Raw genomic sequence first — 23625 nt, 5'->3', positions numbered from 1 at the left:
TTAAGTAGATTGGCATTTCTATTTATGTATAGACAGGTTTCAACATTTTGATGTTGCATAGCGGACATTGTTTAAAACCACGGGTCGAAAATCCAACTTTTGAATATCTATATTCTATCTTTTTTGTTTTGTTTCTATTTTTGGTATTGTGCTTTTTTTCTTTTCTCTCGTTTCTTCTGCTGTATGTTTCACATTGTATTGTATGTTTTAGTAAATTTCTCTTCTAACATTGCAGACACCAAAAGCTACTGTTGAAGTTAAAGATCTGAGAGTGGATATTACTAAAGATGGTGGTTCCAAGCCAACTTTGTTTGTTCGCCTACACCTTTTACCAATTGCTGTCTACATTGGTGAACCACGGGTTAGTTGCAATCAATCATCTGGATTTAACAATGGAGGATGTGATTCTGTTGGCCAGGGATCCTTTGCTCTGCCGGAAAGGTCCTCTGCTCCTTTCAGCTGCGAGGAATTGTCTCTCTCCTGTGAATGTGGTCATGATAGGTGGGGTTTTTTGGGAATTATTATTTTTTAATTTCTGAATGTTGAAACTACAATGTTTTCCCAACTTGCTGCATAGACCCAGTATCTTTTGGCCCAAATTTAATGATTCTCTGAAATTCTAGATAATTCTTAGTAGTAACTAGACCAGCTTACTTACTATTATGGCTATGTATAATAGAAGATATATTAAGAAAGGGAAAAGAGATTAAAACCTAAAATAGGACAAGCAATCCTAAAAAGAAAAGAGAACAAGAAAATAATAGCAGATTAAAACCTAACTAAGAATTCAAAAAAGAATCCTCTTTAAACCATGAATCCCTGGATGAAACTCCTCTTTCTTTAAGGAGTTGACAACATTGTAAAAGATGGCACATCTAGAAGAGGTACATGCAGGTCACTACAATGAAGAGTGTGTGTGTATTGTATATACGTATAAATGCAAACCAATGCACAAAGCTACCATGCCATTCTGGGAGTGCCCCCCATTTGGATGCAGTGTGGGGTGGTGGGGATGGGGTTCTTACCTTCACTATTGTAAAGCTGTTTCCATGACTCTAACCTGTGACCTTCCAGTTTGTTAAGTTCTAGTGAGTTCTGTTTGTTAATGGTGTGGTGGATATGTAAGATTTTGAGGGTTGCTGTTTTCAGGATGTCAATTGATACTGGGTGGCTTTATTAAGTTCATGTTGCTTTTCTTTTCTTTGTTTTCATAGGTGGAAATTTCTTATTTTCAATAAAGCTTCTCCCTCTAAAAAAGAAAAAAAAAAAGAAAAGATAGGATGGGGTTTTGGATGATGTCATTACTCACTCTGATAGTGTTTTATAGGGGCTATCAAAATTTGGATGCTATTGTAGTGGCTATTGAAGTCAAAGATGATGTCAAAGAACTCATAAGAAAAGGACTTTTTAAAGCTGGATTTTGAAAATGAGTATGATTGAGTTTGTTAGAGATTTTTTGATGGGGTGTTAGAGATGAAAGGGTTCATGTGCAGGTGGAAAAAGTGGGTGAGAGGGTGCCTTTCCTTGCTTTGGCAATTTTGATTTATGGTGCTCAAATCTTAGTTTAGAGCATCAAGAGGTTTTTGATAAGGCAATGTGTCATCTCCTTTCCCGTTCACAGTTGTGGGGATGTTTTGTGCAGGTTGATTGGTCATGGTGTGACGGAGGGGATTAGGGTGGGTTTTAAGGATGTGGTTGCATCTCATGCACACTTTATTGATGATATTAATTTATTTTTGCCTGACGATGCAAGGTGTTTAATGTGCTTACCCTTTTGCAAACTTGAGAAAATTTTTGACTTAAAAAATAAACCTCTCTATCTGTGGTCCAATAGGTTGGAAGATCGCATTTTGAGTCGGCAGATATGATAGGGCCTGTTGCCAATATTTGGCCTATATCTTATTGAGATGTTTCTGTAGTAGGCAACCTGTGAATCCAACTGTAGAAAATGTGGTAAGGAAGCTGGATGCTTGGACGGAATTTTTCACCCTTCAGATTGTATACTTCGGTTCGAGCTTCTATTTGTGTTATAGTCATCATCATTTTGTATTATCTTTAGAACCATTGCGCAGATTGATCATGGAGAAATAGATGAGAGATTTTATGGTCTGTAGTTGGTTAGAGTAGGAGAGTTCTTTTGGTTAGTTGGAATAAGGTTTATAAGCCTAAGTGTGAGGGCGGTGTTAATAAATTTTGGTCATTTAGCATTTTTAGTGCGTTAATGTTATGTTAGCAAGTGTGAGCTAGCAAGGGTATTATGGTCATTGGTATGTACTTGACATATATTATAAAAAGGAGAGGCCTACTATCATTGTGATTGGGTCTTCCATTTTACCTAACATCTTAAATGGTATCAGGGCAAGACCTAACCTAAACTCCACCATCAAACCAAACCCTAAACACAATCACCCTCTGCAAATCAGCTAGTATAGGAGGATCAACCTCTCTTCTATAGCCTAGAAACCAGTCCATGGCCGTTGCTGCACTTCTTGGAATCATCAAATTCCTCACATATTTCACAAAAACCTCATAGGTAGTCATAGAACTCTTGTAACTATAGGTCTATGAAACACCATCTTTGGTAGACACCCCACGCACTGGTTGGCTACTGGCAGCCCTGACCCCATGCACTGGTGTATGAGACATCTTCCTGGCCAGTTTTTGCTGCATTTTTTTTTTTTTTTTTTCTAAAATGCCTTGATTTCTTCCATAGACCATAATATCAAGTTGTTGGTAATGTTTTTGGTTCAGAGATCCAACCCTTTTCAATCGTGCACTTCAGTAATTTGTTAGTTGTTGTTTGAGATTATTAAAGGTCATTGGTGAGTATCTTGGAGCAGTGGCAGTGTTCATATGTTGGTTTGTGGGTTGTGCCAGTGTTATGTCAATTTCTTGGTGAGTAACGTGGCTGTTTTAATGTTTCACCTTATTTGTTGTTGTTCCAGTTATTCTGCTTGTTCAACTTGTTTGTCATTGGTCTAGGTTGTGAGTGTTGGGACGAGTCGATGAATCCCAAAAGAATGTTTCCTTCATTGCTAGCCTAAAGCTGTTAGGTCTATTTGACTTGATTAGGTAAATTTGAACACTTGTTCCAATCTGGGTCCTTTGATGGGAAAAGGAGAGAAGTGTGGATTCTGGCAAGATGCATTGATTGTTTCCATCTCGTAGAACTTAATGGAACCCCAGATTACACGGATGCACATGCGTCTAGATGTATGCAAAGAGATTTGGGATTATGTCAAGCTTTGTACTATGATCATTCCCTATAGTACTTTTAGTAACGTGGAGATAAGAGTGTCATAGAGTACTTCGTTGAGATGAAGCTATCCATGAGGAGCTTAACATTGTGTAACCCGTCATTGTTGATGTTCACAAGATGTAGAAGTAGAAGGAGTAGATGACATTTCTTCGATTTCTAACAGAGATTTGAAACCTGAGCCCGAGGCAATACGGTCCTAGATACTTGGTAGTGCATAGCTGCCATCCTTTGTCGATGTTTATCCTCATGTCCTTTGTGCTTTTTCTAGTGCACATTCCATTGCCCTTGCAACTAGTGTTTCAACTCCTTGCTCTTAGAGGATTGTTTTCATACACAAGATGATTTTGGTTTCTAGACAAGTAATCGTAGAAGTCCTCGAGCTGGTTCAAGTGGTCGTAGTGGAAAAGATGGATGAGGTAGAGGCACTCCTTACAAGCACTCATTGAGTAGTGTTGGGATATCCATGGTAAACCTCCTTGTGTTGCCAATGCAGCCACCATAAAGTCAACACTTTTAGGCTCAAGTGGGGAGTTATGTACTGTATCCATGTTAGAGGAAGAGTATTCCAAATTCGAGAAGTATCAAGCATCCTAGTAGGTTTCCCTTCCCGTTGCATCTCTTCCTCAAACAAGTAACCCTATAACTTTCTTTTCATCTTGATCTAGTACTTCTCGTCCTAGTCTTTGGGTTATAGATTCAACCGCCATTGATCACACAACAGGTATGCCGAATTTCTTGCCTACTCTCCAATATCTTGAGAACGCGCCTCATCTTATTCTTGTTGATGGGTCCACCACTGCTATTAAGGGAATTGGGACTGTAAATCCCACTTCCTCTATTTCTCTTCCTTCGGTTTTGTATATTCCCAAATTCGCTTTCAATCTTATATCAATTAGAACAATTACCAAATCCATGAATTAGTTTTTAACATTCTTCCTTAGTTCTATAGCCATTCAAGATTTGAAGATGAGAAAGATAATTGGCAAGGGGCGTGAAGCTAGTGGACTTCATCACTTTGAGCTGCTACTTCTATCGTCTCCGTTGCTACTATCACACCACTCCCCATCCATTGTCACCTCAAGTCCCAACTCTGAGTATTGTGTCTAGTTTTGAATGAGTCTTGCGAATTGTTAAAACATCATTGTTTTCCTTTTGCTTCCTGAGTTAATGAACAGACAACAAGCCCCTTTGTATTAGTTGGCGCTATTTAATAAAAATTGTTTTGAGTTATTTCATACCTTTTGGGTCTTTTGTTTTGAAATGAAGACTCAATTTGGTTTGACTATTTGGATTCTGGAGTGACAATGCTAGAGCACTTCAGTGCCCAATTCATTGCTTAACAAATAGACATATCCTTGAAGTCACTCGCACCTTACTTGATCAAGTGCATGTTCATAGAGTGTTTTGGAGTGATGCTATACTCACTGCTTACTATCTTATCAACAAGATGCAGTCTATAAGAAAATCCCTTGCTCCATTCTCTTCCTTAATATTCCTTTGTTCTCTTTACCTTTGTATATTCGGGTTTGTGACCTTTGTTCATCAGCTAACCCTCGAGGTGGATAAGTTGGATCCATGTGTTATAAAATGTGTCTTTTGAGGCCTTGAGTGCTTCTAATCTCCATGAGTTTCTTCCTTTGCCTAATTTTCCAGATACTACTCTATTTTCTTAGGCAGTCACCCACTTGTGTTTGCATGTAGTTTGAATCCTTTTAATCGTATTCATTGTTCTAATCTGCAAGGGTATTCATAGGGGAGGCTCCAAGGGTGAGAGTCCTCTACACATTTTTCTACTACACCTTTGGTTTCGTCATCTAGTGTTCATGTTTCGCATGATGTTACTCCTTCTATTACTATCCAGAAAGCTAAATGCACATGTACACAACACCCCATCTCCAACTTTGTTTGTTATGAGTTCTTAGCCTTCTTGTCACACTCCTATTATTGTTTTATTACTACTCTATCCTTTGTTCCTTTCCTAAACTTGTTTTTGAAGCCTTAGCCCACGCTAGGTGGAGGAATGCAATGGTTGAAGAGATGAGTGCATTATAGGAAAATGACACTCACAAATTGATATCTCTTCCTCATAAATCTATGGTTGGTTGTCCCTGATTATTACTGTGAAAGTCAATCCTAATGGTTATGTGGCTCGTCTAAAGGTATGTCTTGTTGTTAAGGGATATAATGTATATGGTTTTGATTATTTAGATACATTCCTTCCAATTGCAATCTTACCTTAGTACATCTATTCATCCCCTTGGCCACCACTTGCCACCAGCTTTTGCATCAGTTAGATGTGAAGAATGCCTTCCTACATGGTGATCTTAAAAAGGAGGTTTATATGGAGCAACCGCCTAGGTTTTTTGGCTCAAGGGGAATCAGGCTTAGTGTGTTGGCTCAAGAAGTAATTATATGGTTTAAAACAATCTCCTAGAACATGGTATGGTTGATTTAGTGCTATAGTACTTGTGCTTAGCCTATGATTGTGTGCAATCGATCACTCTATGTTTTTTCATCATACTCCATTGGGTAGGATTCTACTTATTGTGTATGTAGATGATATTGTGATTACCAGTGATGATGATCAAGCTATTTTCATGGTCTAAAACATTTTTATAGACAATCTTTCAGACCAAAGATTGGGACCATAATGTACTTCTTGGGTATAAAAGTATCTAGGGATGTAATAAGCTTTATTTGGTTCGGTTATTGGCAAAACTGAACACCAAACTGAAATCTTTGGTTTTAAGTTTTCACGAACTGAAGCAAGATCATAAATCGCGGTTAATTAGAAGACCAAATTGCCGGTTTTATGGTTTGGTTCGCTTAAACTTCGGTTTTTAAAATTTAAGACTGTATTTTCAACCTCGCAAAAGGGGCGGTCAAAAGAATACTAGTAACAAGAGCCGTTGGCCTTAAATGGGCCTACAGCAGAAGCCCATAACATGGACTGAGTTGTGAAAGCTGGGCGGAGTATTAGTATTTATAGAAACGGAAACCTATTCCTTTCCCATCCATAATTGATGTCGGACGGTGGGATGGAATTTCTGGGCGTGGGGGCAACTGCATTAGCATGGTCTTTCTGCTGTAGTCAAACAGCGCTGAGCAGTGAGCAGACTATTTGTAGTTGTCCCACATCGACAATCTATAAGTTGGGCAGCCTCACCATGTGTATATAATGCCACCCTGGCCGCCTATTTCCCCTAGAAATTACTAGAGAAAAAATTGTTGTGATATTTTAGGACTATAAAACTATGGCATTAAGCATTATGATTTGAGATTAAAACATTAAATAAGTTTGAATATGACTGCCAACAGCTTTTAGTATTTGTATTTTATATAATTACACAATTTATAATTTATGAAATCAGCTTTGGTTAGTTCGGTTTTGTGCCAAAACTGAAACTGAAAGCAAAACCAAAACCAAAATTCTTTTTCTTCTCAAAACCGAAACCGAAACTGAAACTGCAGGACGAAAGACTGAATCAAAATATGTTTTCGTTCGGTTTTTTTCTGGTTTTTGGTTTTTCAGTAATTTTATACACCCCTAGATACTTGATCAGATATTTCTTTTACAATAAGTGTTGTGAATCGGTTTCTGGATTCTTCTTGGACTAGTCACTGGGATGCTGTAATTTGCATCTTGAGATATCTCAAAGGTGCACCTGGGACAGGTCTCTTATATCGAGAGCAGGGACAGTTGGATTCAAGCATATTTGAATGCAAATTGGGCTAGGTCACCTTCAGATAGAAGATTGACAACAGGGTACTGTATTGTTGTTGGTGGTAATTTGTTTTCCTAGAAGAGTAAGAAACAAATTATAGTGGCTAAATAAGTTACTAATGCTGCTTTTGGGAAAGGTAAGGATGCTAAAAGGCTGTGTTGGCATTCCTAGCATTGTGATGGTTCCCTCTCTCTTGCATGAAGGACTCTCAATCACTCTCCATGCTCTCTCAATTTAGACCATAGTCCTGTTAGTTATTGACGATGGGGATCCATTGAGTCCAGATCAAAGGGAAATCCTTCAATATGAGGTTGGATGAAGTAGGGAAGGCTGGACTTCATTCTCGAGAAGAATTGGCAGTGCTGAATTCGATTTTCTTCAGCAGCAGCAAAATGGTTCTCACAAGGGTTCTCATCTCTTGCTGGAAGTTTAAGCAACAATTTTGGTAGCTTTCAGGTGGGTTTTATTGATTATTGAATGGTGATTCATGCGATGAGGCCAGGGAAGTTCCTGCGGTTAGGGCCTGAATGGAGAGGTAAAATATATTCTATCATTTTCCCTGAAGTTTTCAAAGGCATTGGGTGGTCTCAATATGGGGAAGAGTTCGATGCTTTGATGAACTCGTCTGGTAGGCATTGATGGAGTTGATAGAAATAAGAGTAATGAGAATTGACCAGCACCTTTCTCCTCTCCCTCTCTCTCTCTCTCTCTCTCTCCAAATTGTGTGTAGTGAATATTTTTTTCTCAAGATGCTGCCCAAGTAGAAAGTGGTTTTTTTCTTGGGTTGCTTCCCAAGTAGAAAGGGACTTTTGCTAGTCCCAAAATTCCTAAACAACTTTTCAGTGAAATTTGGATTTTTACTGTCCTTTATTCGTTCCTAATAAAAATATTTCACATTTTGGTTTTGCCCTATCCTATCTTTGACTTCTGATCTTTTTCTTATTTTGGTTTTGGTAAAAGCAAAGATGCAGTCAAGGTCCTAAATTTCGATTTCGATTCAAATTTCGAAGCTCCAAAAGTACGAAAATTTTGATGGAAAAAATGACGGAAATTAGTAGTAAAACATGGAATTCTTTGTGAAACTTTAGAAATGGTTAACAAACAAAATAATATAAGTTTTAGGACTAATATAACTAATTAAATACATCTATGTTTTGTATGAGGTGGAAAAGTTGTAAAATAGTATGTGTATCAAACATATTTGTAAGATAATGTACATTAAACATATTCAGTTAATACAAATGAAATTCATAAATCATTTAAATATTATTTATTATACAAATAATGATAATTTAGACTTGAATGGTTAAATAAAATGTTATCGTAACTTTATTTTTTCATATAATTTCAAAAGTACTTGTAATAATTTTTTGTTTTGATAGAATAAATAAAATAAATTAAAAGAGAAATTTCACTTCACTCCTGAATCTCTCATTTGAATTCCGACGAAATTTCATTGTATAGTTAAAATTTCGACAAGTTTTGCTTCAATTTCGAGATTTTGATAAATTTCGGATGATTCGTTGAGATTTCGACTGAAATTATGCAAGACGGAAATCGGAAATTTCAATGGAAATTTCAACAATTTCGTGGAAATTTAAGACCATGGATGCAGTTGCTTTATGGAGATGGTCGATTTTTGAAGTCATGTGGGGATTGTGGCGGGAACTTAATTCGCATATAATTACGGTGAAAAAGTTGAATATCTCTTTGTTATGGGACAATATTCATTATTTAGCATATCTTTGCTGTGCTGGTGATGGCTGCTTTAAAGGATTGAGATTCTCTAACATCCGCTGGAATTTGGCTTGCTTTGTTTCTTTCATTGCTGTTTTTTCCTTTTGCTTTTTTTTTGTTTTTTGTTTTTTCCCTTTTTGTTTAGGTGAGTTTCTTATTCTCCGTTTTGTTTATCCTTCCTTTTCTAATGAAATCATCTTCTTTGTTGTTAAAAAAAAAAAGAATTTCTCAAATCACGAGTCTATCGAAAAATTAATTTCCTTCTCTATTTTGTCATCCACTCAAACACAATTTTCTACAAGCACAGCCTTCTCTTTAAAGGCCTCTTTTGACTCTGAATGTCGTGTCAAAAGTGGACTGAATCTCCCATTTCTAAATGTTGCCATAACTCTTCCCGGAATTTTGTAATCCACCTCCAAATTCCCATACCATAAGCCTCCCTCCCTTTGTGATTCACCCATTCCCCAAAAGGCTGTACTTGATTGTTATATCTTTACATTAATCTTTTTATTTAGAAGTCTTTCATAGGATTATACTTAAATGTTACAACCTTGATAATTAAAGTGTCTGGGTGGGGGGTTTCTAATTTCTTTAAGATGGGTAAGCGGGGGAGCCCAACAGCTATGAAAAATGTTTCAGGTGATAAGGTTTACAAGGGAGGTCAGTTAAGGGTTCAAAAGAAACGGGATGATGTATTTGATGATGAAAGTATTTTGCAATAGTTAGTTTTGCTGTGATGGGTTTATTATTGAACAAATTTCATGAAAAATATGGGTAAACCTAGACTCCTTGGATTTATTGGATGATGTTTAACACGTGTCACCAGATCTGCTGGAAGAGTTAGAAGGCTTTCCTATTTTTTGAGGAGATGGATTGTAAAGAGCAGCAAGGGTGATTAGAAATGGGATTGTACCTTGCCTACCCCTGTTTTTCCTGTGAAGGAAGTTAGTGGAAAGGATATTGATGCCCTGCAACTGATGGATCCAATGGGAGTTGGTGATTCTGGTGGAAATGAATTTCGGTTGGATGGTGGTATGAGTAAGACAACAAAATGTCAATGTGAAGTAGCTAATATGAATTGTTTGATGGATTATGATGTGAAGGGGTTTGAAAAGGGCATTGTGGCCTTGTTCTGTAGGAGACCTTAGGAGCCTGGTAGTCCAGGTGTGTGTAAATAATGTTTTAGTGCTCATAGGAGAATACTTTACATCTTTTTCTTCAGTGCTAGGTTGTTAGGTTGCTTTGGAGTAATTTGTTTGGTGCTTTCGGTAGAGTGTGGGTATGCGTGACAAATTGTGGAAGGTTGTATGAAGGGATAGAGTCTTATGGATTTGAGAGAGGCAAGCAGAGGAGGTTTTGTGGTGGTTCAATATGCTTTGGGTGTTGTGCACAGAAAGATGGAATGATTAGTTGGTATAAATAGCTTTGGGTTTGGATTGTGTTTCTAGCATGTTTTTTTTAGTGAGTTCTTTTGGTGTTTTTTAGGGGGTATTTCTTTGAGAGATTTGAACAGGAATTTTAGAGCTGATTGCCCATGATCTTTGTTTTTGTTTTTTGTTCTTGTTTTGTTTGTTTGTTTTGTTTTGCGTTGTTTGCGTGTTTGTTTGTTTGTTTTTTTTTTTTTTTTTTTTTTGTCAAAGGGTGTTCCATCTTCCCTATTTTTTCATTTTTTTAGGAGTATGCCTTGCCCAGTTGGTTTTCTTCTCTCTCTTGAATACATCTTCTTGTGAACAGATAGATAGTGTTTTGGTAATGCCCTTTTATAAATATATGTGCCTCTGGTTTATAGTGTTATTTCTAGAGGCAATTGTTGGTTTACAATCACCAAGAACAGTCTATTTTGGGTCATGGTCCAGGTATGAGAACAGGGTAAATGTACTAAAGAGGTATGGGGTTCTTTTTTCTTTTTTTGGGGGGGGGGGGGGGGTGTTGGGCTTAGTCAGCACACCATTTCAGATTGCGGTATGATTGAACCACTTATTTGGGTTGATTAGTTGGTACACTATCTAGGATCGCTATATGCTTTGAATTACGTCGTGGGATGGAATATAGAATATAGAAAAACATAATTGCATGATAGTTTGTAGTTCATACATAAGCATAAGAATATGTAGAACAAAGCAGCATGATGATGATTTTGCAGAAGAAACTTCCAGTCCAGCAACAAAAAATTACTCAAATCTATAAATTACTAAAATTTCATAGTCCAGAATGAATTGTATAAGTTAGAACATAGAACCAAAATTAATGTATCAAAATAAATATAGATTCTAAAAACTTCGAGAAGCATGACTAAATTCCCCTTTGTATTGTTTCCATTTCCAAATTCTTGTTTGATTTGAAAATGGTTAACAAATCTTGGTTGCCGCATTTGGTGATTTGGATCCTGACCCCCATTGATCCAGATGCTGTTGATCCTCAAATTGGTAGTGTGTTTGGCATTGTGGTTTTGGAGGACGGAGGGCAGTGATATTTTGATATAATTTTCATTTTAGTTAGAGTAAAATAAAATGGGGTAGTTGCACATTCTTATTTTCATCAATTTGACTGATGTTGATTGAGTACAATAAAAATTACATGTGTGTTTGTTGTGCTCTTGTAGCGCAAGGGACTTTGGCTTGAAATTACCTTTTTAAGTTTCTCATTTGTGGTGTTCTTGTAGTGCAATTTCATGGGGGATTGCTAGTAAGATTGAGAAAATTATGAGAGATTTTTTGTGGTTTGAGTTGGGTGTCATACAGATCAGTTGGTGAGTTGGGATGTTGTGTGTAGGTCAAAATAGGAGGGTGGGTTGGGTCTTGGAAATTTGGTGTCTAAAAACACTGGTCTATTAGCTCGATGGCTTTGGCAATTTTGCCTAGAGGATTCATCCCTTTGGCATAGAGTGACTAGAAGCAAGTTTGGGCTGAATGAAAATGGGCAGGATACCAATTTTAGTTTTTGATGCTCTTTGGAAAGCCTGTGGAAATCTCTCTCAGATTTATCCTTTATTCATTCCCCATACTAAATTTGTGGTGGGAAGGGTTTCTCAGATTCATTTTTGGAAAGATCTTTTGTTGGGGAATGATGTTTTGTCCACCACTTTTCCTCATCTCATCTGTTTGAGCTCATGATTTATGGAGATCTCTTAATGATAGGGAGTTGGATCCTCCTTGTTGATTTTATTGAATAATTGTCATATTTCTTTGGGATTGGATTCTAATTCTTGGGGGGTAGATTCATGTAAATCATTTTTGTGAGTTCTTGACCATTCTAATTCTTCTTTTCCTCTTTATCTGGTTGGTCATGCTTAACAGAATCAATACCTGTAACTTGTTGCAGATCAGGAGACCATTGTAAGGCCCTCTCACCAGATGTTTGGAGTGCTTTGCTATGATAGTCAATCTTGGTTGTTGGATTCCTCGGGTGTTTTTTTGTTACATCTTTCTCTGATTTCTTGGTTGGTACCAATCATTCCTTTCCTCTCTATATAGCAATTTGGAAGGTCAAAAGTCCCCATAAAATCAAAGAATTTCTTTGGTTGGTTGTGCTTAATAGGATTAATACTAATGAGTTGCTGCAGATGAGAAGACCTTTAAAGGCTGTATCCACCAACATATGTATGCTTTGTTTTGATTGTTCTGAATCAGTTTCTCATCTTTTCTTGCATTGCTATTTTGCCTGGAAGATTTAGAATAATCAATTATTTTAGAGAAAGCTTGGTTTGTCCAAGAGCAGTGGAGGAGTTCTTGGTAATATCTTTTGTGGGGTTTGGGAGCAGGAAGGAAGGTACTGCTTTATGGATGCTTTATTTGCAGTTATATGGGGCTTGTGGAAGGAACACAACTTACGTATTTTTTCAGGGAAGAAGATCCATATTGGTTAGTGTGGGAAAAGGTGATTTTTATGGCTTCTTTGTGGTGTGTGGGCAATGGGAATTTGAAGCGGACATGTTTGACAGATTTTCAGCAGGATTGGAAGTCCTTTCTATGGGCGTGCTGATTTGAGTTTGCTGTATTTTATTTTTTGTGTTTTCTTTTTTATATTTTGTTTTTTCTGGGGATTCCCAGATTTCGTTAAGGAGATGTCTTATCTCCTGATTGTACATTCTTTGTTTATCTAATGAATTTCTTTTTCTATAAAAGAAGAAAAAAAGGAAAGTCAGAAACAGGATCTCCTCCTTTTTCGTTATTGTGATTTTGCCTGTAGAATGTGGAACAAGTTATTTGGTGTTTTGGGAGAAAGATGAGTTTGTCCAGAATTGGTAGAGGACTTTTTGGCTATTTCATTTGTGGGTGTTGGAAGGAGAAAGGACTCGGCTTGGTAATGGAAATGTGGCTTTTTGGCTATGTTGTTGGGTTTACGGTTGGAACATAATGCACATATATGTTTAAGGAAGTTGAACTGTCTGCTGGACTGGGAAAAGTTTCAGTACGTGGCATTGTTGTGGTGTGTTGGTTATGGGCATTTCAAAGGAGTGAGCTTTTTGGATGTTCAGCGAGGTTGGCATTATCTGATGGATTGACAATGGGAGATGTGGTTTTTGTTGTTTTGTTTCCTTTTATTTTTCGTATTTTCATCCTCCCCACATTTTCTATAGGGAGATGTCTTATTCTTCTTTTTGTATATCAATGAAATTTCTTCTTGTATAAAAAAAAAAAAGGCAAAAAATCTATGTATGTTTTTTGATGATTTACTTATGATTCTTTAGAATATTTAAGTTCACTTAGGATTCACATTCCATTATAAAATGCATGTTTGCAGCCTTTGAAATTGGTAGTGGAGTCGTCTTTCTCTCACTCTCGCTCACTTAATGTTTCTTTTGGAAACATTATTCTCTTCTCTTAATGTGGTTGCCATTTTCCCTCTTTTAATTTTTTTTTCTCTTCAGCTGAATCCTATTTTTAATTGTGTATGTGTGTATTCTGGACTTTGTTCTATCAATTAGTATGATCCTGCTTGGTTTTTTTTAATATTAATAGTTAATATGCCAGCTCTTTTCACTGCAGCGAAGTTGGTGTGATCATTAAGAATTTTGACATAAGTAGCGGAGAAGTCGCTGTGAGCCTGAATGAGGAGCTGTTCATTAAAAACAAGGACTCATCAGATGTCTTTTCTTCCTCAGATAAGGTTATGAGTTCAAATGTTGATTCTGGTGCTGCAGAAAAGCCGCACAAGAAGAAAGCACTTCTATCAGTTCCAAAGTATGCTAGCTTGTTTCCGGAAAAGGTCAGTGAGCTTCCATTTCTTGTTTCACTTTTTGCCATGCATTTTTTTTCCACCTCTTCTTTTCCTTCTTGTAAGGAACTGCTTGATGAGAAATAAATTTTGGAAAGAGAAAACGGCACTAAAAGGAAAGGGTAACATTTCCTTCAGCAGATGGAGAAAAAAGAAGAAAAATATTTACACTGCTAAACATTTAGTTAAACACGAAATTGAAGTTTTTTGCCCCCATGGTTTCAAATTGTTGCAGTACTTATTTTGAGTGAAAGGTTTTATATATATATATATATATATATATATATATATATATATATATTTGTTGATATTTGATATCATCTATGAATCCATACTTAGATAAGTCTTCAAAATAGAAACCAGTTGAAGACACATGGAAGATAAAAATGTAGAATGGACCACCCCCCCCCCCCCCCCAAAAAAAAAAACAAAAGAAAAAGGTGTTGAGGACTTGAGATGATTCTCCTCACAAGTGTTCACTTTCGAAAGAAAAAAGGAGAGGAAAAAAGAATATTTCCTTACCCAATGTCTTTAGAAGTTGATATTGTCAACTTTTAGAGAGGAAAAAAGAATGTTTCCTTCGTCAATTTCTTTAGAAGCTGATATTTGTCAACTTGGAGGCTCCATTGACAAGGATCGCCTCCCTCACGAGGTCTCAATCTTGATAGCTTCTCATGTCCCCTAAAAAAAGCAATTGTGAGGAGGTTATAGAAGATAATTTACATAGTTCTTCTTAGGAGCATAAGTTGGATTGTTAATCATTACATGAATGTCACCTTAATTATGTTGATCTAAAAAATGGTATATTTCATTATATGAAGGACACTAGACCCATCACTAGCCATACAAGTTTATTGCTATAGTTATGTCTAGTTGGTAATGCATTCCACTATTTTTTTAATCTTAAAGAGCTTTTTGAGAGGTATCTAGATTCAAGGTGCCAATTTGGTGGGTGAATTTGTGATAAAGTGAATTAGCATATTTATTGAGTAGCAAATTTATAGAGTTTTGCCAATTATGATGGGAAGGGCTTAAAGAAGGCGCTTTCTTTTTTGGAGGACCTCTTGTCCTCTCTTAGGCTTGTGAAATTTGACAAATGCTTCGAACAAACAAAATTGTGATTAGGTGGTGGAAGATTGTTTTAAATAGTTGTCTTGAAGGTGAAATTTGAGAAACGCTTCGATCATGAGGATTAGGATTTTCTTATATTATTTAATAGATCTTATTATGTGAAAACATTTGGGCCAAAAAATATTGTGATTAGGTGATGAAGATTGTTTTAAATAGTCGTCTTGAAGGTGAAATTTGAGAAATGTTCAACCATGAGGATTAGGATTTTCTTCTATTATTTAGATTGGTCTTATTATGTGAAAACCTTTAGGCCTCACTAGCCTTATGAGGTTATTGCAATAGTTTTGTGCTAGGATGAGTAATGGCTAGAAAAGGAATATGATTACAGTATTGGAATTGGGGGTGGGGGGGGGGGATTTTTTGGGTCGACCCAAAAAAAAAATTGTGCTTAAGTGGTGGAAGATTGTTTTAAATAGTAGTCTTGAAGGTGAAATTTTGAAATGCTTTGACCATGAGGATTAGGATTTTTTTATATTATTTAGATATATCTTATAATGTGAAACCTTTAGGCCTCACACTAGCCTTATTGCAAAAGTTTTGTGCTAAGATGAGTAATGGAAAGAGAAGGAATGTGATTAGGGAATTGGGATTGCACAGGGGGGCAGGGCAGGAGGGGGGTGGTTTGGGTTTGGTTTGTTATTGATTCGTGTTTGATAACTTAAGAGGTAACATATTCTTTAGCTAATTTGTTTACTGAGGAGGATATTTGTAGGCCTGTGTGTGAGGGGTTGGAGTGGAGTCCTATTTCTAGGGAGTTGGTAGGTGGATGGAAAGGCCATTTAAGGAAAGTGAGATCAAGGCAGTTGTGTTTAGAATAAGAGGTGATAAGGGTCCGGATGGATTTAGTATGGCTTTCTTTAAGGATTGTTGGGGTGTGAGGAGGATTTGTCATTGGAGACATTATTTTTGGGGCACAAAAGTGATTTTGTGGGGCAATAGGTAGCTTGTGGATGTTATTTTTGTAGCAAATGAGGTTGTTGAGTATGTTCATAGGAGGAAAGAGAAGAGGGTAGTTTTTAAAATGTAAACTTTGTTTTCATGGGCCAAAGCACCCTCGAAGATCAAGGTCTTTTTTTGGCTGGTTGTTCTTTATAGAGTTAAACACCAACAATCTTTTCAGAGTTGGAAGATATTCAATGGCAGTTTCTCCCAATATCTGTTCTCTTTGTCTTGATTGTTCGGAAACAGCATCTCATTTGTTCCTGCACTGCTCATTTGCTTGGAATATATGGAACAAGCTTTTTGGCCTTATGTAAAAAAATTAGTTTCGCCTGGAGTCAGTGGATGATTCGCTAGCCACTTCATTTTCTGGTTTTGGTAAAAAAAAATGATGCATATGCCTTGTGGATTTGTGCAGCTTTGGCATATTTGTGGGGATATATGGCTCGAAAGAAATGCTCGTATATTTGTGGGAAAAAGGATGAACTTATCTTTGTTATGGAAGAAGATTCATTATTTTGCCTTGCTTTGGTGTTCTTTGTTTTTGTTTTTATTTTTTATTTTTTCTTTCTTTTGTTGAGGAGGATTTCTTGTGCTCCTTCTTATATATTCTTCCTTCTCTAATAAATTTATATTCTTCTGCTATTAAAAAAAAATTGTGACTAAGTTGGAACATTCTTGATAAAACCTTTATGATGAAGGTTTTTGGTGAATTATGGATGGTTGGACGACGGAGTGCCTGTTTTTTGCCTCGTTTTCAGCTATTATTAGTGGAGAGCCTAAATTGTGGTTTAGGGCTTTGAGGGGGTTTTGCCAAGGGGGATCCACTTTCTCCATTCTTGTTTGTTCTTATGGTAGGTTTCTCGAGGTTCACGGGGCTGTTGCAAGGATCTGTGATAGGGATTTGTGGGGGGAAGAGGAATTTGGTCTCTGCAGATGATACTATTTTTTTCCGTGGAAGATCATAGGGAGTCTTCTAAATTTGGGTACTGATTTTGCAACTGTTTGAGAGGGTCTATGGCTGAAAAATAAATTTGGGGGAAAGTGGTTTGGCTTGTATTCATTTCAGTGCCTCTAGATCTTTGGAGCTGCACTTGTTATCTTGGTATGGTTGGTACTCCAGATTGGTCGCTAACTCATTTAGGAGTGCATTTGGGTGTTAACCCTAGGTTGGCTGGGTTTTGGAACGTGTGGTGGAGATGGTGTCCTTGTGGTTTGATGGGTGGAAGGGTGTTTTATTCTCTCTAATTGAGCTCATTACCCTCGTGCATGCATGTCTTTCTCTTTATTTGTCTAGTTTCAGAAATAGTGTGGGGGTTGCTAGAAATATTTAGTCATGAGAGATTTCTTATGGTGAGAGGTGGGGAAGAAGAAGGATCATGTTAGTTGGGAGATCATCTGTAGGTAGGAAGGAGAATTTAGGTCTTGATAAGTTGGTGTCTACTGCTTTAATGGATAATGGCTTTGATGTTTTCTTTTAGAGAAGTCTTCTCTTTGGCACAAATTTATTAAAAGTAAAATTGGCTTGCAACATAATGGATGGGATGCAAATTTGGGGTTGAATGTTCTTATGAGGGAAGTGTATTTTGCAAATATACCCTTTTTTATTCCTTGCACTAAATTTATTGTGGACAATGAGTTCCATGGTTTTAAATTGCAGTCGTGGGTAGCATTGGGTAACAGTCGCAGGTGTCATGGGACATGGTAGAAGTGGACATTACATAATGGGAAGTGGTCGTAGTAGCCGTGAATTTTCTTTATGCATGCACAGCCATGCCAAAACTGAAGAATAAGCATGGAATCTTTTAAAACATGATTTTTAATGAAATTTGACCACTTTTATTCAACAAACAAACACTTTTTAATATGCAACATGATTTTTATACTAATTTTAGTGTGCTGTTTAATGGAAAAGTCATTTTTTTACACTTTCCACTACTTTAATGATTAAAAAATTTAGAAATGTAATTGAAAATGAAAACCAACTAATTAGAGACATAAAATGAGTCAACATACAATTATACATGCACAATAAATTCATTAGTATCACTATGTGAAATAGTTACATTTTATAGTAACATATAATTTTATCATTTTCTAGAAATTTAATTTAAAACTTTACTGTTCAAATTTCAAAGTAACAATAAGTCAATAACGAAGCAAGCATTAAAATTTGGGATATTAGGGGTTAGGAAATTTAGGCCCATTAAGCAATTTAAGACTACAATATCAATAACTACAATATCAATAACTAAGCATAGCAATTTAGGCCATTAGGGAATAGGCATTTTAGGCCCATTAAGCAAATTAATTAGTTAAGCATAAGCATAGCAAATGAGCAATTAAAGATATAACTAAGTAGTAAGTGGAAATAGTAGAGTTATAAACATTGCATAGGCTTAAGCTATAAGTAGCAAATTAATTATTTAAGAACTTAAGCTATGAGTGTAGTTTAAGCTTAAGTCATAAGTAGCAAATTAATTAGCTAAGCTAATAAGCTGCCTAACTTGCTTTAGCAAAAAAATGAAAAAGTAAAAAAAGAGTGGGGTGGAATAAATTGTACATGATGGCAGTTAGCAGACCGACGAACAGGAAGTCAGGACTCAGGAACTCATGAACACAAAGCGTATCCCATTCCCAGACTCCCTTCAAAGTTCAAAGCCTCAAATCCTCCTTCGATCTACCCAAATCCCAAGTTTCTAGCTTGATTTCTTACTCAAACTACCCAAATCATTTCCAAACAGCGACAAATTACTTCCCAAATGGATAAAATTTCAAAGGGAAGGGGATGCAGTAGATGTAGATCACCTTCATATGGGTGATTTCAAGCACAAATTATCCTTTTTGGCAGCCATAGATCACTGCATCTAAGCCGGACGACCTTGGGAAGAGGGAGAATTGCAACAAAACTAAGAAAAATCAGGAACAAATGAGGTATTTTACAGTATATAGGGGCTTTCGGCAGGGAATGATGGTGTAACAAGGTGTAACGGGGTGTAACAGCCAGTAACGGAAGCATAATGCCCGTTACAGCCTGTAACGGAAGTGTAATGCCCATTACAGCCGTTATGGCCGTGATTTTTTTCCTCACCACTATAGCGGTCTGTATTGGTATCAGGGCCTTGAAATTCTGTTACGTAACGGATGTTACGTTACATGATGATCGTTATTTAAAACCACGATTAGTACTATTCTGCTTTGGGGAGACAATTTTGGTGGATGATTCTGCTTTTGCATTTCTTTTAATATAAGATGTACTCACTGCATAACCATCCTATTTCTTCCTTTATCAAATGTGGATGCTTCTTTTGAGGTGTTAATTTTTATAGATCTCTTAGGTTCCATTTGGATCACGGATTTTAAGGAAAAGGAAAAGAAAATAAGAAGAAAACTCATTTTTCATTATATTTTCTCTCTATATTAATTAAAAATAAAAATTTATTCTAATATGATTAAAAATTAGGGAAAACCAAATGTTAATGCTATTTAAAATCAAAATTTTGTTTATTAGGTTACTATGTATTTTCTTTTCTGTAAAATCAAAACTTTGTTCATAAATTTACTATAAATTTTATTTTCTTTCTCACTTTCCTTGATAATCAAACATGAAAAAAAATTTCCCTTTCTTTCCCTAATATTTTCCAAGTTCCAAACAAGGCCTTAATGATAGTGGAGGTGTTGGACCTCGCCAATGTTCAGGAGGGTATCATCCTTCTTGTCAGACAGACGAATAGACTATCGGTTGAGGGTTGTTAATTCTTCAGGGGAGTAATCTTGCAAGTCAAGTTTTGATGGTTTGATCCCTCCAAGCATGTCTCTCCTGCTTGGTTGTGCTATTTGGAAGGTCAAAATCCCCTCTAAGAATAAGCCTTTTATTTGGTTAGTTTTTCTCAATAGAGTTGACAGTAACAGTCTGCTCCAGAGTAGGAGACCTTTTAAGGCTTTATCACTGGATGTTTGTTCTTTAGGTTCCAATAGTTCAGAATCTGTCTTTCTTTTATTCCTTCATTGTTCCTTTTCATGGAGGGTGTGGAATAATTTACTTGGACCATTCGAAAGAATTGTGTGCTTCCAGAGTCAATGTTGGATCTATTGGCTATCTCATTTTCAGGCTTTGGGATGAATAGAGAGATGAATCGACCTTGTGGAGGTACATGCGTTTTGCAGTTTCATGGGGTATTTGGTTGGAGGGGAGAGCTTGTATATTCATGGGAAAAAAAATGGCTTCATATATGTTTTCAGACAGGATCAGTGCTTGGCCTCGTTATGGGCTTTTGCAGCTGACTGTTTTAGAGGATTGTCTTCTTCAGACTTACTGCATGATTGGCAGACCGTGCTGTTTTGATATTTTCCTTTCCTTCTTCTTATATATTCTAAAGAGGATTTCATATGCTCCTTTTTGTACTTCCTCTTCTCTCTAATTAAATCTCTTTCTTTTTTTTTTTTTCTAATTTCTATCAATAAATCCTAGTGTTTGTTCTTTTTAGACTCAATGGTCAACTCTTATAACTGCTTTGCAACTGATTCCGATGAAAGGATTTTTTTCATGGAATTGTATGAAGGAATGCTCTATGGCTGTGTTTGTGAACTCAGCAGTTTTGTTATAACTCTTTTGTTCCTTCGGCAAGTATTCATTGAAGGGCACCAAGGGAGTGCTGCCACTAAGTTACCAGTCAAAACCTCAATCCAGGAGTGAAAATCTGGATAAAAATTTCCAGATATTCAAGAAAAAAGGGTTTCAAAAACACATTTTTAATGTATTGAAAATCTCTCAAGTGTTTCACTCCTGGTGCTCCAACAAATGCAGAGTGGAGTCTGTTGGAAAATTAGGAAGATATTCGGCAGTAATTAAGAAGATATTCAGCAGTAATTACGCAAGATTGTATGGCTGTATATTAGGCAGTAATTAGTCAATGAATGTAACTTAGGAATGTATCTTTATTAGCTAAACTAATTAGTGATTCTTTTCTTAGTTTAGAACCCTTATAATTTCTACAAGTAGGAATCAGTGTAAGTGAGAATTATTATTCAATTAATGAGAAAATCATTCCCAAACTATTCTCTGTTTTTCATGGTATCAGAGCTAGCAATTACTTGCTAATTTCTTCTTTCCCGTTCCTCCCTCTTCTGTTTTCCTCTTCCACTTTCTGTTTTCTGTCTTGGCTATAGCATCATGTCTGAGGATTCAAGTGAGTCCTCTGTTGTCCTACCATCCTTCTCTATTGCAAACCCGTCAAAAGGTCATGGAACTCTGTTCAAATTACGACTATCCACTTGAATGGTGATAATTTTTTTGCGATGGTCTTAATCGGTTTGCATGTACATTCGGGGGCATGGGAAGATGGGCTATTTGACTTGTGGAAAAAAGGCCACTGCAGAAACTGATCCGGCCTATGCGACTTGGGACACTGAAATACGACTATCCGCTTGAATGGTGATAATTTTTTTGCGATGGTCTTAATCGGTTTGCATGTACATTCGGGGGCGTGGGAAGATGGACTATTTGACTTGTGGAAAAAAGGCCCCTGCAGAAACTGATCCGGCCTATGCGACTTGGGACACTGAAAATTCCATGGTCATGACATGGCTTGTGAATTCCATGGAAGAGGATATTGGCTCTAACTATATGTGCTACCCAACGGCACAAGAGTTTTGGGAGAATGTGAACTAGATGTTTTCGGATTTTGGTAATCAATCTCAAATTTTTGAGTTGAATCTCAAACTTGGTGAGATGCGTCATGGAGAGGATAGTGTCACCAAGTATTTCAACTCTCTTAAATGTGTATGGCAAGATCTTGATCTATTCAATAACTATGAATGGAAATCTGTGGAAGATAGCCGTCATCACAAGAAAATTGTGGAGGATAATTGAATCTTCAAATTTCTTGCTGGTCTCAACTTTGAATTTGATGAAGTAAGGGGGAGAATCATTGGAAGACAGCCCCTTCCTTCAATTGGTGACGTCTTCTCGGAGGTAAGGAGAGAGGAGAGTCGAAGGAATGTGATGCTAGGCAAGAAAGGACCTGGTGTTGCTGTTGAAAGCTCTGCCTTAGTGGCTGCCGATGCAAATTGCAGTAAAGCGATCACTTACCAGCACAGGAATGATGACAAACCATGGGTTTGGTGTGATTATTGCAACAAAACACGCCACACCCGGGAGACTTGCTGGAAAATTCATGGCAAACCAGCAAATTGGAAGAGCAGCAAGCCTAGTGACAGATCTGGCCGAGCTTTCCCTACTGCCAATGAAGCCAAGGTCAGCCCTTTACTAAAGAGCAGTTGGAGCATCTTCTTACACTGCTGAAGTCCAATTCATCATCTGGTATTCCTAGTGTTTCTATGGCTCAGACGGGTAATGAAACTAATGCCCTATCTTCTTGTCTAAATTCATCCGCTCCTTGGATCATTGATTCAGGAGCCTCTGACCTTATGACTAGTTCTTCGCATTATGAACCTTATTTCCCATGTCCTGGAAATGAAAAGGTTAGAATTGCAGACGGTAGTTTTTCATCTATTGCAGGTAAAGGCTTAATAAAAATCTCAGACAGAATAGATCTTAAATCTGTTCTTCATGTACCTAAACTTGCCTGCACTCTCTTGTCCGTACGCAAATTATCCAAAGATTCTAATTGTTGTATTATCTTCTTTGAATATATTTGTATTTTTCAGGACCTGAGCTTGGGGAGGATGATTGGCAGTGCTATGATCATAAATGGTATTTACTATTTTGATGGTAATCTATCTAGTAATAAAAAAACTCAAGGCTTTAGTAGTATCAATTCTCTCTCTGTTCGTGAACAAATAATGGTTTGGCATTGCAGAGTAGGCCATCCCAGTTTTTCCTATCTAAAACATCTGTTTCCATCATTGTTTAAGAATATAGACCCTGCATCTCTTCAATGTGAAAGTTGTTCTTTGTCCAAAAGTCATCGTGCAACTTATCTTCCTAAACCTTATCGTGCATCAAAACCATTCTATTTATTTCATAGTGATGTGTGGGGACCTTAAAAGGTTACTACTATGTCAGGAAAAAGGTGGTTTGTGACATATATAAATGACCATGCTCGTCTTTGCTGGATCTATCTAATGCGTGCGAAATCTGAAGTTGCAAAATTGTTCAAAGATTTCTACAATATGATTGAAAATCACTTTCAAACAAAAATTAGTATACTTCGATCTGACAATGGAACGGAGTATTTTAATAAAGCTTTGAAAATATTTTTACAAGAAAAAGGTATTCTCATCAATCTTCATGTCGTGATACCCCTCAACAAAATGGAATCGCCAAAAGAAAAAATATACATTTGCTTGAAGTAGCTCGTGCTATGATGTTTTTTATGAATATTCAAAATATTTATGGGGAGATGCTATTTTGACTGCATCCTATTTGATCAACCGGATGCCTACACGTGTTCTTTAGTATATCACTCCATTAGATTGCTTAAAAAAGGAATTTCCAGAATCTCGCATTCATTCAGAATTACCGTTAAAAATTTTTGGTTGCACAGTTTTTATTCACATGCCACATAAATCTCGATCCAAATTAGATCCAAGAGCTAAAATGTGTCTTTTTAGGACATGCTCCTAACCACAAAGGGTATAAATGCTTTAACCCTC

General features: G+C 36.8%; 1 protein-coding gene across 1 annotated transcript in view; it reads left to right on the top strand.

Annotated features, from left to right (window-relative positions):
- LOC131161600 (protein SABRE) overlaps positions 1-23625 on the top strand; it is a 134360-nt gene that overhangs the window by 61333 nt on the left and 49402 nt on the right. Inside the window, exons 4-5 of the mRNA XM_058117465.1 lie at positions 236-501; positions 13710-13929. Of these exons, the coding sequence (XP_057973448.1) occupies positions 236-501; positions 13710-13929 (486 nt within the window). The remainder of the gene's footprint in view (positions 1-235; positions 502-13709; positions 13930-23625) is intronic.

Source organism: Malania oleifera, chromosome 8 (assembly GCF_029873635.1).
Source record: "Malania oleifera isolate guangnan ecotype guangnan chromosome 8, ASM2987363v1, whole genome shotgun sequence".
In the NCBI taxonomy this organism is placed as follows: Eukaryota; Viridiplantae; Streptophyta; class Magnoliopsida; order Santalales; family Ximeniaceae; genus Malania; species Malania oleifera.
This window is presented reverse-complemented; position numbering and strand designations above follow the sequence as displayed.